Below are 18,675 nucleotides of genomic sequence, written 5' to 3'. Positions count from 1 at the left end.
TTTGACCCCAACAAAGTAGCTTATTCTTAGCCAATAACTTAAGCAAGCTAAGTTTAAAACAGTAATCCACATGACACATATCCCTTCCTGAACCTACAGTGACCTTGTTTCTAATGCATTGTCTGCATTGATTTAGTAAACTGATACCTTAAAAAAATGTGCTTTATTATTATTTTTTACAAATGCACAGACTAAACTATATATTGCTAAACTAAATATGTTTTTATTCATTAATGTGCTTTTAAATGCAGACTTTGTCTAGAATTACCCAATCAAACATGCTAGAAAGACAGTAGTTTTCTTTGTAAAATTTGAAACCGCGTCTGAATTAGGACACAAAGTAAAACACTCTGTAATAATGGTGTGCTGTTTTCTGTGTTTGTACACACCTACAGAAAACAAGAAATCTTTATTTTTTGACAAACAAGTGGTAATATACAAGCAGACAGAATAGATACGCACTATTCTTTAGTTTCTCATTTTGGAAGCTGCTCATTAAGATTATGACAAATATATTTAATTTGCAATCAGTAGACTTAATAATATGAAACTCATAAAGTCAAGAAAATGTCTGATTTGATTGATGCAGATAAGTTTAAGATCTAGAGTTAAGCATGAAAAAATAGCATTGATCTGAGTAGCAAAAAAAGGCAAAACAATGTGGTTTTTTTTCTAAATGAACCTCATATAAAATAAAACTTTAAACAACAGGAAAGTAACTCATAAGTTTATACTGTTTTAATTTAGTTTGAATAATAATGACATAATAAATTCTTAAAAATGACTCCGTCATAACAAAACAAAAAAAAAAAAAAATTGATATAAAACCAAAATTACAAGAAGCATCATTATAACAATTCATCATTTACACATTGACACTTGATAAAAAAAGGCTGAGTTGCTTTAGCAATATGTATTTTATATGCACCAATAGGAAATAACTGTAAAGTTGATGTTGATAAGCTAGCCGTTAGCATAGCTGTAACGTGAAAACCAAACAACCGTAAAGGAGATAGTGATTACATAATTTTTGTACTTAGATTTACAAAATGTTTTTTCTTTGCAGTGCCAAAAAAAGGCCAACTATTTTTCTTTTTTTTTTTTACAGCTTGTGAATTCAAAACTGCATGTTGAGACACTGCATTATGAAAGAAATTATGTTTTATTTTACAAAGAAAAAAAAAAATCTTGTGGGATTAAGCTATGATTGTTTTGTTATCATAGCAAAGGCCAAGGTGATCTGGCACTTTAGAAGTATGCACTTTTTCTCCTGTGCTCCCGTAACCATCCAGTAGGGTTCATGTCCAGCCTCAACATACTGAGCACCCATGGATCTTGTTGTGCACCTTTAATAAATTCTTCCATGCTGACAGTACCTGTTAAAGAAAATAACACACAGGGTTATTACTGCCTATTAACAGTATTTTTACCCTCCGCAACGAAGCACTAAACGCTCACCATCTCGATCAACATCGACAGCGTCTAATATTCGATCCACCACCTCATCAACTGTAAGATGTGGCTCACTCACGTCTGTCTTTGAGCCTCTCTTAATCCGAGAGATGCTCTGGACAAAAGAAAGAAGATACAATAAATTCATTTTCTGATATACATTCAATTATATCAGTTGATTTTCACATGTTTTTTAAAGCTACTTGTTTTTCTTTGAACGGTAAGACTTGGTAACTGCATAGAATGTTCAAGTATTTATAGCAACAATACAATCGACAGTATTACAGTTTCAAACTTGAATCAGAAATATAATGGTCATTAAATTAACAGCACCATCAAAATGCATGTTTACAATCTGATATTTGCCCCAAAATAAAAAAATAAAAAGTTGCTCAAAGCTATCAATATGGGCTTCTCTTAAGGAAGCAAAGCTTATTTAAAATATATACATTGTTCATTCATAGAAAAAATGTTGTTCAACATTTCATCTTTATTTATCTTAAAGGGATAGTTACAATTACAGTTATGTGAGCGACCTTTAAGTCAAAGTCCTACTATTGCAGTAGTACACAGTCAGAGTGATTTTAGTTTGGAGAATCAGGTAGAGATTCTCATAGTGGGTTCCAGCTAACAGCTACTCATAACAAAGCCTATGGATGAGCAGAGTTCATCATATATATATATATGTGTGTGTGTGTGTGTGCTATTTTCTTATTAGTAAATGTTCACACACAGTGTTTACTTTTCATGTCTATGAGGTGGCCCACTGATCCAATACGTAGAATAAATTCAAAATGCACACCAGATAAAAGCTCATTGTACTATTTGCTCAAACTTTTATTTATTTATTTATTTTTTGGATGGAAAAAAAAATCACTTCTATGTAGGCTGTGAGCAGAAATTTGCATGACTCCTCCTACAAGACCTGCAGGTAAGATACTAGTTGCTTACAGCTACTTTACACAGCCCTACTTAAAAAAAATAAATAATAAAAAATGGGAATGTTAGGAATAAAAGCAGTGTTAAATTCTGATGCAATTACTGAGGAATACAGGTATCAGAGTTAAAACTGTATTTTGAATAAATTTAATGAATTGATCTGTTGGTAGTAAAAGCACCCACACTATGGACCTAATATATTTGTCAGTATAATTGTATTTAGCAATTGTAATATATTTGTAAAATACTATCTTTTAAATATAAGTATTCATTCATTCATTCATTCATTCATTCATTCATTCATTCATTCAACTGATTGTTACAAGACAAAACAAAATGGCTGCAGTGGAAGAAGTGTATAATTGTTCATTTGCACTTAAAGTTTGACGAGTCTGTAAGAGGGTAAAAATATGAAAATTCTGTAATGTATTTTACCAGCAACATCTACAAGGATTTTTGTCGTAACTTGCTCAAAGAACTTACGTCAATGATCGACCGAAGCTCACTCCTATCCACGTAGCCATTGCCGTCTTTGTCGTACACCTTGAACGACCAGCGCAGTTTGTGCTCCAAGTCTCCTCGGAAAACAAGATTAAGTGCTGCCACAAACTCAAGGAAATCAATTGTGTTGTCCTGAAACACAGGTGGAATAAAACAAAAAAAGAGCTTACATTTTAACAATTTGGATGATCTATAAGATAAGGCATAATATTACTTTTTTTTTTTTTTTTTTTTTTTGTTCTCACCCCATTTTTGTCAAAAGCTCGGAACATGTTCTCAGCGTAGTCAGAGGCTTCTCCTGTTGCGTCCACTCCGAAGAAACGCTTGAACTCATGCAGAAAAAGTACTCCGCTCGGGCACTCTATGACAAATTTTTTATACATATCCTGAAGGGCTTTAATGTCGATCTCCTCGGTGCTCCCTGTTTGCTGCGTCTGCCCCATAACTAAACACAACAGTCCATAGTCCGTTAGTCAGTAATCTCCACAATAAAGTGGCCTGACTTGAAATTGGAACCCCTTGCTCTTGGGTGTTTTTTTGAATAAGCCTTCAGAATCCTCTTCTGGAATCCTTCTATTTGTGCATGAGCCAAGTGATTACTGCAGCCGCAGGATTACTGTGGTATTACGTTGGTAGGGCTTCCTCTCACCAGGTTATTTAGGTTTGTAGTTAAATACTGGTCTAAGGCCAAACTAAATGTTCATTGCAGTTAATGGCCTTGTGTCTTTTTTTATGCACACAAAAATAATAAATCACAAGTCATCATTTATTAAGCTAAACAGGGCAATACAGTCTGAGAAACATGATTCTATATGAATAAAATTGCATTGCAGTCCAATATGTGTTGTGAATGTTCCAAACAGAAATTTTCTTAATCCTCAAAATATGTTTGTGTCATGATCCACAGTAGAATAGGAGGACCAAACACAGGTCTAGGAGGCATGATGCAGGCAATTGAAATTCAAAATAAACTTTTATTAAATATAGAAACAAACCAAAAGTGTTGCAAAGGCAGGGAATCCAAAACCAGTCATCCTGAAAGTCTACACTATAAAAATGTAGTAATCCACAGGAAAATCTGCTAGTGAGTAAAGAAAACTTGGCTTTAGATATACTACAGGAACTAACTGGATGACAACTGATTTATAAGCAGGACCAGGTGTGCATGGAAGGTAGAAACTAGGACCCCCTGAAAAACAAACAAACAAACAAAAACCATAGGTAACAACAAGATGGAATAATTGAAACAAATACGAGAAGTTGATAAAATAAAAGCAAAAGTCAAAACCTAAACACAAAACCCATTTAACATGACAGTTTCATCCATCCATGGGCAATTTTAGTGACCACCTGATGGTTGAACCTTGGCTCCTGGGACTCGGCAGGGCTCCCTCTTACTCTGTAGTTGCCCAGGAAGAGAAGTGTCCTGATCTGAAACTGGGTGGAGTTTTGTTATTACGGTAAACTTCTATGTTAGGCATGGGTTGTCCATCATGAACACCCTGTTGTAGCACATGGTGGCTGGAAAACAATGTGCATTTACCATTTTTTACTCTAGACATTAAAATTGCTCCAAACTGAAATTAAAATAAATTATTTGATTCAGTTTATTTTCGTTGTGATGTCCATTTGCATATATGTGTGTGTGCATGTGTGTGTGGGGTGTGTAGGTGTGTGTAAGTACTAAGGCCAAAACCTTTTCAAAGAAATATTTTTAGCAGCTTTATGTTTGTGTGTTAACTTTTGGCATTTCATTTTTTTTTTTCATTATATTTTTGCTTAGTAGCACATGAGATACACAAATACACTGATATATGTTCAGAAATCTGTTTCATCAGGCAAACGAGTTGCTCCCAAGTCTGTTACTGGCCTTAATCAGTCTCAGTGTAGCTCCTCTTGAAAAAGAAACTAAGAGGCTGAAGTGCTCAAGGTCAGGTTAATCAGGAGTTGTTATATCAACTTCTTTTAATTAGATTGCTCTGGCCAGGTTAGGAAAACCAATCTCTATGAAGTGAGAAGATTCTTTACTGAAGACAAGTCCAACACAGATGCCTAAGAAGTCGTCAGTGGTTAATTGGTAGATGCAGCAGGATTACACTCATCTGTCTTGTATTCAGACTTATAAAAATTTCAGTAGTAACTCAGATCAGCAACTACATTAGTATGCCAATTTCGCTTTTGTTTTTAAGATTTACCTTTATTGTCTGCTACTAGTACTAATACCTGCAAAATATTTTGTATTTAGTTCTGTTAATGTAGAAAAAATGAGCTGTCTCTTTCACTTTGAATTGAAGAAGGCCTTGACATGTGCATTAAGCACCTACTAAAGAGTTCTGACAAAGAGACCTCTTCCCTTCAGCTAGCCACCTTTCTAATCAATAACACTTTAATAATACAATGCATTAGTGTGTTGTAATAACCAACACATTCATTGTACACCTCCTGAAGTAACTATTTTAATTTTTTTCATTATTTTTCTTTTTCTCACATTGGCCCATTTAAGCACTGAAGCAACAATAAAAAATTAACCGTCCTTTGGAAATGCTTAGGCTTCTGTACATATTTATTTGTGTTCTGTGAACCACAATAGGACTGGGACATCAGAGAATATCCATCTGAGAAATTAAATTAACATACCTGCACAAGCTAACCTTCAACTGTAATGAGCCCCGTTGCATCCTTGAACCTTTGCCTGAGCAGATAGGGAGAATACAGAAGTGCCCTGGCTTCCTCCATGAGGAAAAGGTCTGACATTTCTCCTGGGGAATTATGATAAAACATTTCATACAGTGATTGGGGCTTTCACCCAAGACCTTTCCTCGATGCCATTCTAAAAAAAAACAAGAGAAAAGCTGTTAGTACTGTCATTACCTTTTCCATTGCTTAAAAATGGTTAAAAATACATGAAAAGATCATGCAACATTGGCTCATTATTTATTGCATTATAATTTATTTATTTGATTGTCTGTTTTATGTTGCCAAAGACAAAGAGAAAATAGTCATCAACTGTCAAATTCCTTCCAGCTGACAGGAGCTAAAAATCTCATTTCAACGTGACACTTTGTTCAACATGTAGACTTAATACATAGATAAATTTTAAATATTCCAATTAAAGGTAGGGATAAATGGAGTATGTCCTAGCTGGTATTAATACTATTATGTAAATTTGATAGAAATTATGATAAGGCTACAGTACATTGGCATGATTTTAAATTATGCATTTAAAAAGCAGCAACAACTTTATTGTTCACATTATTGTTGTAATGTCTTTTTACAATTCTTTTAAATAAGTTATTTTTCTCTGTCTGTCTTTAATACTGAAATCAGTTTAATGCAATAACATAAATGTTTGCTTTTAAATACACTTTAGTTTCATTTGAAGGCAAAATTTATTTCTGCATGTCTGTTTTTAGTTAAATAACTTGAAACAACGTACATACTGCAGTATGAACTCTATCACATTTGTATTTAAAGGTTTATTTTTTTCACTATCAATATACAACTTTTGATTCTAAGATTAAAAAAGGCATTTGGCTGTTTAGTTATTATGTGTGCTAACTTTTGGAAAAATATTTGTGCTGACGAAGTAATAGGAAAAAAAACAACTTTTTTTTCCATTTCATTTTCTATGCAATAAATAATTAAAAGTAAACTGAAGACCAGGTCATTCTTGTTAAGGGTAATTTGGTCTGTGTGCATGTAATGGTTTGCTGACAGTTTTCACTTACCTTTGGTCCAACTGTGTCAAAGAGGCCAATAAGAAGATTAGACTCTTGACGAAAGGATTCCCTCCTACGTCACACACCAAGGTTGCTTTCAAGCCCCTCAGTAAAGATGAGAGTTGCCTTTTACAGAGCACTCATTAACATACTTGAAAATAATAAATTTCAACTCAAGAGTGTTATTGGCAGACATACTAAGACTTTATCCTATATATAGGATAAAGTCTTAGTATGTCTGCCAATAACACACACACATATATATATATATATATATATATAGAGAGAGAGAGAGAGAGAGAGAGAGAAAGAGAGAGAGAGAGAGAGAATTACTATTAATAAAGTGACCAAATATGGTTTCTTCCCCATTTGTGGTTAAAAAAAGAACATAAAAACAAAAATCCACAAATTAATACAAATCTCATCTCTCAAATCACAAAGACTCATCTGGGTGGTGGCAGTGATGTCCCTGCACAGGCTTGAGAATATCAACAGAAGTGCTCAAGCTGTTGACAGAGCTTCTTAGAGAGCAAGTCACGGCTGGTCTTTGGTTAGAGGCACATGTAATATGAAATTTTTCAGAGGCGGACTGTTCACTCCAATTACCTTGCAGTCCCACCTGTGGCTGACCCAGGCATTTGTGATAGTGTAGACAGTTGCAGATAATATCTTTTTTGACTTCAAGAGGGCACAGCAGAGGTGGACAAACTTTTTCAACTTCTCAATGCCACCCATGTTGGCATCATAACTTCTGCCGACATCTAGATGTCTCAAAGGCTTCTTCCTATACCAACAACAGATACAAACGGAGACAACAGGAATAATCAACACAAACTGAAGACAGGGGACATCCCCTCCCATGTTTGCTGACAGCAGTGGGAGTGGGGGAAGTCATGGTACTGCCAAGGAAAGAGATTATTTGGTTAGTGGCACCCATGGCTTTTTGTTCAGGTGTCAGGGGAACATCTAAAGACTCCAGTGTAGTCTTGCCCTTGTATATGACCAGAGCAAGACTATGCCCTGGATTAGAACACATACAAACAGAACACACAGAACATAAATAGTAAAGAACTATTTCATTCAATTCTAAATGAAAATGTTTTCTGCTCTTTAATGTCCACTAGATGGTGACAAAACATCACACCAAAAGCAGCACCCAGTTCCCATTAATCACCTCCATTTCATCTATAACGTATTGACAAGCACACTCTACTTACTTCTTATTCTTATTTATTTTCAGCATAAAACAATGATAGAAAAATACTACTAAAAAGAATTAAAAAATCATGATAATTTAGCACAATTTGCATATTGCCCACAAACAATATTTTGGAGTATTAAATAGATATAGCATGAGTTAGGCGGTATGTATAGTTAAAGCTAGTAAGAAAGACTGATGGTTATGGACTTGTGCAAAAAGCCAAAAGACATTTTTCATGATTTGTAAAACTATAGTTCTAATCAGACATGCTCACTTTCTTCCTGGGAGTGAATAAAAAAGTGTGCTATACATTTATTACAATATTGACATTTTGCTTTAAATTCAGGGTTTGCAAACACCTCTAGTTGTTTTAATGCTATTGAAAAAACAAAACAAAAACACAAATATGTCAATATTAGGCAAGTCTAGTTAGAAAATTCATGTCACAATGTAAAATATAAACCTTTCAAAGATGTTTTGGCTGTTCAAATCCTTTAGCAAAATATAATGGGAAGCGTAAAGGTTTTTGCTTATGATGATTAATAGTTCCACCTTGGTCCTACCTATCCATCAAGTCTTCCAGCTCAGCCCATCCATGCGCATAATAAACAGCTTATATATCACTTTTACTGTATGAAGTCAGTTGACATAGAGTTCCAGTAACAGTCAGGAGGATAATAAGTGGCTTTCAATCAAGTCTCATGGACATAAAATCCTTTTCAGAAAGAGATGCATATGGTAGGCATGTGCATTTTTTTAAAATTCTGATTTATGTAATTGAAAATTAATTTGCAATTCATTTATACAGTGCTCACTGCATCATATGCATCCCTTTTTCCAAGTTCGGATTGATTTCACAGAAAAATAAAAATTAAGGAAAGCAGATGGTGGCAGCTCTGGTTCAGGAGCAACAGCAGTTGTCTGCCAATTGGAAAGTTGGTGGTCTGATCCTGGCTTCCCTTACCACATGTCGGAGTGCCCTTGAGCAAGACACCCACCCCCACATAGCCCCCAGTCTGTGAATTTGTGTGTGTGAATGTGTACATGTAGCTTAGTCAGTGATGATGGTAGAGGTTTATGGGCATCAATTCTGGAAAAGGAGAGAAGATGATCTCCTAATCTTGAGTATAATGAATATAAAGATTGTTAGAGAAGTGAATGTATATAGTCTTACCTGTCTTCCTTTTTGTGTTTTCAGGTTTGAGGCAGTGGTTGAAGGAATCTAGGAGTCCAAGGAGAAGAAGAGGACGTCTCAGTGGAGAGTGGGCAGGCAGGATGGTCACAGGTGGGTATATTTTTTGCAGGTGTCTCAGTGACAAGAAGATCAAGAGCTATGAGGAAATCCAAAGCAGTAATAGTAAGTAATAGTCAGTGCAGAGAGCAGGATGTTTGTCCAGCCATTTTTACTGCACAGGAGGAAGTGAACAGGTAAGAAAAACAGTATTTCATGTAGGTACAAATAAAGTTATCAGGGATTGTAGGAACAAACAATAGAGTGATGCTGTGGCCACTGTGATCGTCAAGGTGTCTGTACAGTTAGGTGTTGGATGATGGGCTGAGCTGATCTTATGAAGCAGTTGTTGATGAGGATACAGGGTGCAGGTGAGACGCTGCAACAAGATGTGAGCTGGCATCAAGAAGTGCAGAGCAATAGTGAAGCCAGCCCACAATTTTACCAAAAAGAAGTGGCACAAAAGGAGAAGAACACATATCTCACTGGGCTGTGATTGTTGGAGACTAGTTAGTGACTCAAAATTGCAAGAAAACAGACAAAGTTTTAGTTGCAGTCTCACTGAATTCTTAGTGTTTTCTGCCAAGTAACCTGTGAGTCATGTCGCCACATTTTAGGCAACCAGTTTTCATGTGCACAACCTGCAAAACTCTGTTCTAGACTGTGCACAATATTTTGTTGCCCGCCACTGCCCACATTGCAGTCTCCTCAGCACCACTTTGTACCCACCTTGGCAGCTGATTTGTGGTTTAATCTACTGAAGTACACTTTTGAAATGAAGATAGGCAGATTTTGTCCAGTTTTTATGAATTATTGTTGATCATTTGTGTGGTTTTAAGACCTGGACACTTGAGACTGCAGCCTCTGATGTTTTCAGTCACAAGGAGAACTCCTGTGCAGGTGTCTAAGTACAAGTCTAACGCTCTACAATTATGTAACCTAACTGAGAACAGTTTGAGGTACCCTCTGTTTACTACTTTGAGAGAAAATTTTGCACAAATATTTTGAATTTGTTCAAAATTCACTCGCGCCTCTGCGACTCACAAGAGGAAATTTAGAACCCCTGTAAATATTTCAAGACATTTTGGAGACTCCCTCTTGAATGTTGTCTGCCAACTGGTCTCCAACAGTTGCAGCCCAGTGAGAAACTGTCTAAAAGGACAGGTTAGAATCCTAACAGCAGCATACAAAAAGTTAAACTTTCTCTTGCATTCATCCTTGAAAAGGACATCCTGAAATGATTTTGAATTTATATTTTAAAGTCTCTAGTTCAAAGTTAGGTGAGAAAGGCTGTTTATTAATTTTATGGTTTGGTCTCTTAAAAGAGAAATACGGATTTCTCAGTTCTCTCAGTGGCTGGTTTCATCTTTTTTCATTTTAGCAATGAAAAAAAACAAAACAAGGTCACATCAGTGTTTTTCAACACTTTTTTTCTTCCCTGAAATCTTATGATGAACAGTCTTTGGAGGTCAATAGAGCGGATGATATGAGGACGCATTGATTTTTACTTTTTCTTCACACAACAATCTGTCAGCACATGATTCTAGTGCTTTCTTATTCTATTTTAGTAGCTCAGAAGACAGCATGCGCGTGCACACACTCACACACACATGCCAAGGATATCCCAAGGACAAGACACACCTCTTTCTTTTTTATTGATGTTTTTTTTGTTTGTTTTATTCCAACTTTTCACATTTGCATTTTTGTTTGTTCAAGGTTATTTTCTGATGATAGGTTAAAAGTAAGTATGTATAAAGTGCAAGACAATCTCTCCAAAAATATCTAAGTAAAGTGATTTTGTGTATCAAGGTGTAAAAATTATCCACTTCTTGTTAACATCTACAGGAAATACTTTCTTTGTGTTTGACCAAACATTCATACCAACAGAGAAGCAGTGTGCTCTCCTGGTAGAATGTACATAGTTGTCTGTTTTTTTATAAGTTTTAAATCAGAAAATGTTTTACAATTTAGGCAAACAATAGGTTTTCCGTCAATGCAGTAGTAATATGTTGTAATGGCAGGCTTGTCAAGCTTTCGATTTCTCAATCTGACGAGATGATAAACTCTCAGCAGTAAGGTCCTATAGAATAATAAAAAAGTTACACAGTTCATGCTTGCTTTACTTCCACTTTCACTTTAGAGTGCTTCTGGCCTTCAACCATATTCGGAACCATCTAAATAGTGAATAAAGTTATTGTTGAAACCTCAAGAGTGCCCAAAAGTGTGTTTGTGTATTTTTATTTGACTGTGTGTGTTGAAAAAGGAATGTTGAGGGAATAAGAGGCATGGTTTTGGGCTAAGAGCTATACGAAACTCTGAATCATTTATACTGTTTGATCCCAGCAGCAGTGCCGAGCCAAAGCAAGAAAACACCCAAAGGTGCGTGGAATAGGCTACAGAGAGTCAATTCAAACTAATAGGCACTTCGACAGAAAGACTGGCAAGTGCTGAAAAGCACTGCAACAGAATGCGCAGCTTGAAGAATATAAACATTTCCAAGTTAGATTAATCTCATCCTCTGAAGGCCCCTGCACAGTTTGAATGAAGTCTTGATCTGTATTAATCATTAATGACTGCAACTTTTTTTTTTTTTTTTGTTCAGTGGGAGAAATCTTGGAATCATAACCAATTTAGAGTTGTTTCATGCCTTTGGTGTGCCAGTTTCAACTAAAGTGCAGTCATTGCTTTTGGAAATTGAACACTAAACAAGAACTTGAAAGATTAGCTTTTTGAGTCCGTAAAGTTCACATGTGTAACACACTTTTGATTTTCCCTCTTTATGGGGTTGACTATAAAAAACAATCACAGAAGTTTTATTAAAGAATAAACTGTGTTTTAAAGACTAAATGTGTTTCTTTTTGTCAAAAAAATCCAAAATGCAAGCACCTTAATGTGCAATACTATTTGATCACTAGATGCCAATGCCAGAATATTAGCACAATTATCTCTACAACCAAAATGTACTTAAAATTTTAATTACAAATATAGAATAAAGAACAAAGAACAACAACAATAAAATAAACAAACATTTTTCTATGTACAAATTCACACACATTTATTGCAATATTAGCCATTAAAATAAAACATAGTTCTTTTATATTAGAAATAGAAGCCCACATGAAAATTGATAAAACTCAAGAAGTTAAAAGTCCCAAAATGATCAAAATGTTTTTTTTTTTAAGATGTTGATGGTGAATTCTTGTTCATTCTTGTAAAGTTATGACCTGTCTTATTTTCCAGTTGTGGGTAAACATGCATGCCCAATCAAAATAAGGGACTTTTTAAGACTAGAAAATATTTATTGAATGGTCCATGAAGACAAATTCTTTGTTTATTTCTGTAAAAACCCACTTTACCCATCTTCTCTTATTTGAATAGTTTTGTTTCAGTCAACCAAAAGATGCTGGACAATTTAAAATGTCTCATTCACAAAAGGTCAGCGTCTCCTATTACACTGCCTCCAGTATGTTTTATAAATGATACACTGTTTTGGAGAAACTTCGGTGTTAGCAGTGGTTTGCACATTTAAATAAACAAGGTTTTTGTTCCTTAACAAGACTCAAAGTATACAGTTTTTGCTACTGAGGAATAACTCATAAATTACATTTTTATATACTATATAATTGCTCCAGATTATTATTTTAGTTGGCACCAAATCACTCAGACATTGAGTCTGGCATTTGTTTTTCAACACACACATAGATTTGAGTCTGAAGTTATTTGGTCATCTTGAAGTCAATCTTACTGTGTTGAACTGGCATGCAAATTAACTGAAATGCATTGGTTTGGACAGTGTGTTGGTTGAACAACATGTGCATAAGTTTCCACATGAATCTGACTGAATTAGACTTGAAATATAATTAAATGAATATAAATGAGTTAAAAATGGTTTGTAGTTGCATTTCTTCACTTTTCATTTTTTTGTACAACCCCCTGGTGACTTTTATTATGAACTGGCGCTTTATAAATGAAATCACTGGAACTAAAACAGATAAAGGAAATAATAGTAATTTGGTAAATGTTTCAAGGAATAGCTGTAATTCAATAAAAGTTTCAGTGTAGCTCAAAGTACTTTTTTTAAGACTAGGTGGAAGTAACAGCTACTGAAAAACATCAAGGTTAACTGTTTGAACACATTATATTTGGACTTTTTCTAAATGCATCAATGAAAATTCAAGGGAATTCCACACATGGCCTCAGTCCATCAGTTTCTTTCCCCCTGTTTGGTCTTTTGTGGTGTATTGCCTGTTTTTCTTCTTCAGTAAAAATGGGTCCAAACCACACACAGCAGAGGGAGGGTTTGCCCTTTTACCCCATCATTAACCTTTATCCATCTTCCCCAGACACTGTGGCATCCACTGGTGAATATCAACCACTTGACTAATCAGACATCAAAAACTGTAGTGTGTGTGTTCTCCATCTGTGTGTGTGTGTGTGAGAGAGAGAGAGTCTGTGAGAGAGAGAAGATTGTGGTTATCTGTAAATTAAGTCCTCTGGAAATAGTGACTGAGTAGTATTCCATGTCACAACCACAGACCTGCTTCAGTCCAACTCCACTCTGAAATTTACCTAAAGACAAAACATGAAAGAAAAAGGAGAAATTTGCTTTCATCTAACCAGTATCAAAATGTAGTGAATGTTTTGTAAATGTGTCATTATTTAAAGAGAGAACTAGAATTATTCTCATTAGTGAAACTGTTATTGTTATTTTGCTTGTCATTAAACCATTAAAAGTCATTAAAAGACTTTGGACTTTGTCCCCAGGGTTTTATCCATTTTACCCAAATAAGTGAAACCTGCGGTGCTAGAAAGCAACATAACACGCTATATTTTTCACCCCATACTCTCCTGACTGATGATTTTCCTCTTTGTTTTGATGTCTATTTTTGTCACAAATTTTATGTAATTGTAGGCTTTTTACAGTGGTTAATAAAAATAATAATAATGATTTCTTCTTTATTATTAGTATTAAGATTATTGTCAATCATTTTAGCAGCAGCATTTTGTACATGTAACAGTAAAAGGTTCGCCTCTGTCTTTAGTAACCATGAAAGTCATCATAAAATAATAAACTCACTCTTTTTATTAGATGTTGAGATAATTCATTCTCTTCTCTGTTCATTCCTTCATCACTTCCTTATATTTGAAGGCCTGACCTTTTAATTTGGCCATTTACCAGACTGTCGTCGTACTGCGTTAGAATTCCTGCCCATTAATTCTTGGTTCTGTGCTGCCTGAAACCCTCTCCAGCAGCTGATTTACCCTCCTGCTCTTACTGTATCCTAAAAACCAAACTAATTCAGTCTTTCCTTCAGTTTAATGACTATGACATTGGTTTGGTTTAATTTGTTGTAATTAATCAATATTATTTTTTAATTATCTGTAAAGTTGAAGCTCTTGAAAGTATTTTTTCAGTTTTATGGTGTCCGACACCATTCAGGTGTAATCCAATCTGTCTTGAGGACAGTAATGAAAGTTAGACAGCCTTGTCACAAGTACTTGATGCTACATTAAGTGTGCATATAAACTAAGAATCTGGACGTTCTGAGGAGAGGGGTGTTGTCATGATGTCATGGAAACACGTGGAAGGTCATATCTCAGAAACATTTATTTATAATATTTATTTTGCAGACACTGACAGTTCAGTCTTCCCACTGAACACGGCCAGGTTTTCCATGCACAGAAATGTTTTTCAGTAAAATGCAATTTTACTAAGCAATTGGTTGTAGCCCTTTAATAAACAATTAGGTGACTGCTCAATTTGACTTTTGAAGTATAGACATGCTGCTTTTTGTGTGATATAAACGTATTGATAAAGCTCCTCGGATGAGAAGCGAACCATCATCAGCTACAGAACAGATGTCCAGTTGTTTTTTGTTATTAACCTTTTTTGGATTTAAGCATGTTGGATACTCTCCAGAGAAACAATTGAGTGAACAGAGTGTCAAACTTGTCACATACAAAAAACAAAACAAAACTGAAGAAAAGAGGCTCAGGGTCTTTGAATCAAACCTCCTTGTTCTCACACACAGAGGAATAGTTTTTTTTTTCTTTCTGTGTTTAAACTGGCAGTTCACAGAAACCAGTACAGAACAAAAACAATCTAAAATCCCAACCTTTGGGGTACTTATTGTGGAGCTCTGTTTAAATTTGAAGGTAAAACGTATCCTTGACAACACACAGTACGTAATTGCTGCTTTGTGGACATAAGATAAATTGTCAATAGAGACATTTGAGCTACCTAGTAGTAGCCTATAGTGGCACACCCTGCTACCTTAAAGCAAGATGGTATAAAGGTCAGTTGTCCTTGTATTATTGCATCATCCTCCCCGATATTTAGAAATTCTCCCTCATGTATGTATGTTGGATTAACACTTGACATTTACACAATTACAATTTTGTAATTTATGTTGTTGTTTTTTTATCTTAGAGTAAATACATGTATGTAACACTTTTAAGTAGATCACTAAGCAGGGTAATTGTCTTTACTATCAGCAGATTATAAACCTCAACAAAGTGTTTTAGTGAATAAAAAATTACCAACAAATAATGAGATAATAAGAATTAAATCACATGAATAGAAATACTGTTGAGGCTTGTCATGTTATGAACACTTTCACAATATTCAAAATGAAGTTCCTCTGACATGCCTCTTTATGCCCACCTTTATTTATTTATTTTTTTCCGGAGACAGGTAATCTGATTAATTACTGCACTCTGAAGAACCACATGTAACTAGAGTTGATAAATGTATCCACCTGGGGGCAACTTATCATGAATGGAAAGTTCTGCTTTCCTGCATTACTAATGACCTTCAGGTCCATTTGTTCATAGGAAAGTATTAAGACAAGGAATGAGCTCTGAGTATGAAGACAATATGGTACTTTATTAAAGTAATAAAGAATGTAATAAATGTCATGAATTAGAGCATCTCTTCATTTAGGAAACTGACTTATGTTGGTCATTGAAGGTACTCACTGCAAAGTCATGACGACTGGTCAAAAGTAAATCAAAACGTAAGAAACAAAATCTGCACAGTTTTTTTCCTCATATTGATGGATAATGTGTCCTTAAATTCTACATTTGTGACCAAATGCAAGCTACTACGAAAGTTGTTTTACCTACAGAAACATCAAAAGTAACTGGAAATGGGTCAACAATAGCAATGTCCATGGTAAAGCTTTTTGGGATGAAGAAGTCCATCAGTTCTGATGTATTGGTATGTATGTATGCTCAGATTTGTTGAGTAAAGTCTGGATAGAAAGGCTTTGTTTGCATTGACTAAGGACCTGCATTTCAGAATTGCATATCAGCATATCTGGAAAGCTACTTGTGGAGACAAACTGCTTTATTTCATAAAGGCCATAGTAAATTTTTATATATTTGATTTCATAGTTTCCAATGAGTACGTTTGTGTTTTTAAAAGAAAAATTATAAGCCTCCTGTGCTATTTTGTAGGTAGAAAGATAATACGTGTCTTTATTAAACTTGAACCAAGTTTACAGACATCTAAAATTCTGACAAAACAAAAGCAACAAAGGTAATGAAGACTAAATAATAATTATTATATGATGTTAATATATTATTCTGCCAATGTTTTTTTTTTTCTAAAAGGCAATTCTTTGATTTTCATTTGACAAATGAACAGTTAAATAGAGGGAACCATGTAATATTTGTAATGCACTGAAGTGGACCCCATGTTAGTATTTATGGGACTGGATCAAACACGTAAATGAAGAAAAGCCATAGTTCTTGGAACAGGGACTGTTTTTTCTTATTATTTGAATGTGTTTCAATACAACTCAGATCTTTGCAGCTCAAAACTTTAAACTAGTTTTAACTTTTATGTTCTGTGATAGAAAAAAGATTCACTGCACATTTCGGGCAAAGTGTGGACTGGTGATTTCAAGAAGATGGAACTTGAATTGGATTTGTATCTTTAAGAGACTTCCAAAAATAGATACCAAAAGTTATTTATTTATTTATTTGAACATCAGAGTGAGATTTGAAAACACCAAAAAAGAAAAAAAAAAGAAAAAGACTCACCTTCACTTCATGAAAACTACAGCTAAAAGCATCCTGACTGTGAGTCACCTTAACTGATCTTATTGAAGTATTTAAAAATAAATAAAATCTCAGCTGCAGCTATGCCATCTTTGTTGCAACTGAAGTGCCACGAAATAAAAGTTACATTTACTTTAATATTATTAAAGCTAGACTGCCTTACTTTATTTCAATGTGCTGATTTGAAACAAGGGGCAGCACAATGGTTTTGAGCTGTCTCCTCACAGCAAGAAGGTCGCAGAGTGAGTGGCCTCTAACTAAAAACATACATATGATGTTAATTGACAACTCTAAGTAGTCAGTAGGGGAGTTCCAGTGGTTGGTTGTGTATGAGTGGACCTGTGGTGGAGTTGCAGCCTGTCTAGTTTGTGCCCCCGCTGCTACCGTGACCTTTGGAGATAGGCACCATCTCCTCTGTGACCCTGCACAGATAAAAAGCAGGTTAAGAAATGGGTGGTGGTTTGGAAGATAAGAACAAAAAGGGCAGAGGTTCTGTTATTAAAAATATTAAGGTAAACTGTAAAAAGGGTGCAGGAGAGAGGAGGTTTAATAATCCGTAATTTTATTCATCAACATATATCTCATTACAGATTCAAATACTGCTGTGGAGCTAAAGCACTAATGAGCAGTGTAGACCATTAGTGAGTCTCTCCATAGTTTGCCCTCCTGATTGTTGATGCTATATATATATATATATATATATATATATATATATATATAGTAAGACCAGATATGACCGTAATTTTTAGCCTGGTTTGAAATAGACAAAGCTAAGGGGCAAAATGACTGACGTGACCACTTCAAAAACTAGTTTTAGATGTTGGTCACGTACAGTACATTGGAATTTAAATTTTTGCACTCTTTACCTCTGTTGTATGTACAGTATGAGGAACAGAATCTAAAACAAGCACGCGCTTTAAAAAACTTTCAATGATTTAACATGTTGGCGTTTTTTCAGTCCATTTTCTCGCACATCTCTGATCCATTTTGATGAGCCTCTCTGCCTCTCTGCCTGTAGCACAAGGCAGAGAGGTCAAAGAGAGTAATATAAGATAAATTATTAGGGTTCAAAGCAGAATACTAGCTACAGATTTTTATATCAACTTGAAACTGGGTTTAGAACAGAGAATATCTCTTTTTGTTAGGTCGATTCTAATCTTTCAACTGAGTCCCAATATGCAGTGGACAATGTTGTATACAATCATGTTAAAAACAATGCATTTGTGAGTGTTGTTAACATTTTATGTGAGTTTTGAACCCAACAGGACATGAGTACATAAGAGTAAACAGCTTCTAAATTTAAGAGACTTTAAACACTTCATATTTCAGCCTCAAAGTCCATATCTCAGCTTGCTCAAAGGTGCAAAGAACCTTGCTTGAGCTTCAACTTGGAGAAAAAAAAAAATAAAGGTTTGCAGCTTTTCACTCTGCTCATCGTACATGTAAATATAACTGAAATACTGTCACAGTAATTTTTGTTTTTAACTTAGTTCAAGTTTTATAGCAAAGAATCATGCTTGTATCTGTTCAGGGTCGTGGGGAGCCGACGCCCATAGATGTTCAGTGGA

At 35.0% G+C, this 18,675-nt stretch overlaps 1 protein-coding gene across 1 annotated transcript; it reads right to left on the bottom strand.

The window, feature by feature from the left end:
* Window positions 1–369: 369 nt before the first annotated feature.
* LOC108234764 (guanylyl cyclase-activating protein 2) lies at window positions 370–3,464 on the bottom strand. Its single transcript, XM_017414197.3, has 4 exons — window positions 3,138–3,464; window positions 2,875–3,024; window positions 1,459–1,567; window positions 370–1,376 (listed from the first exon to the last, which is right to left on the bottom strand). Exons 1-4 carry the CDS (start codon window positions 3,333–3,335, stop codon window positions 1,249–1,251), a joined length of 585 nt encoding a protein of 194 aa, XP_017269686.1. The 5' UTR covers window positions 3,336–3,464; the 3' UTR covers window positions 370–1,248.
* Between the last annotated feature and the right edge of the window lie 15,211 nt (window positions 3,465–18,675).

This window comes from Kryptolebias marmoratus, linkage group LG15, assembly GCF_001649575.2.
Source record: "Kryptolebias marmoratus isolate JLee-2015 linkage group LG15, ASM164957v2, whole genome shotgun sequence".
Taxonomy (NCBI): Eukaryota; Metazoa; Chordata; class Actinopteri; order Cyprinodontiformes; family Rivulidae; genus Kryptolebias; species Kryptolebias marmoratus.
This window is presented reverse-complemented; position numbering and strand designations above follow the sequence as displayed.

What these genes read in the sequence shown, in the direction of transcription:
- LOC108234764 (XM_017414197.3), bottom strand. Translation starts at nt 3,335, where the DNA reads ATGGGGCAGACGCAGCAAACAGGGAGCACCGAGGAGATCGACATTAAA. An exon ending in AGCTTCGGTCGATCATTGAC is followed by an intron (nt 1,568 to 2,874) that starts GTAAGTTCTTTG and finishes TCTTTTGTCCAG; the next exon opens with AGCATCTCTCGGATTAAGAG. An exon ending in TGTCGATGTTGATCGAGATG is followed by an intron (nt 1,377 to 1,458) that starts GTGAGCGTTTAG and finishes TTTCTTTAACAG; the next exon opens with GTACTGTCAGCATGGAAGAA.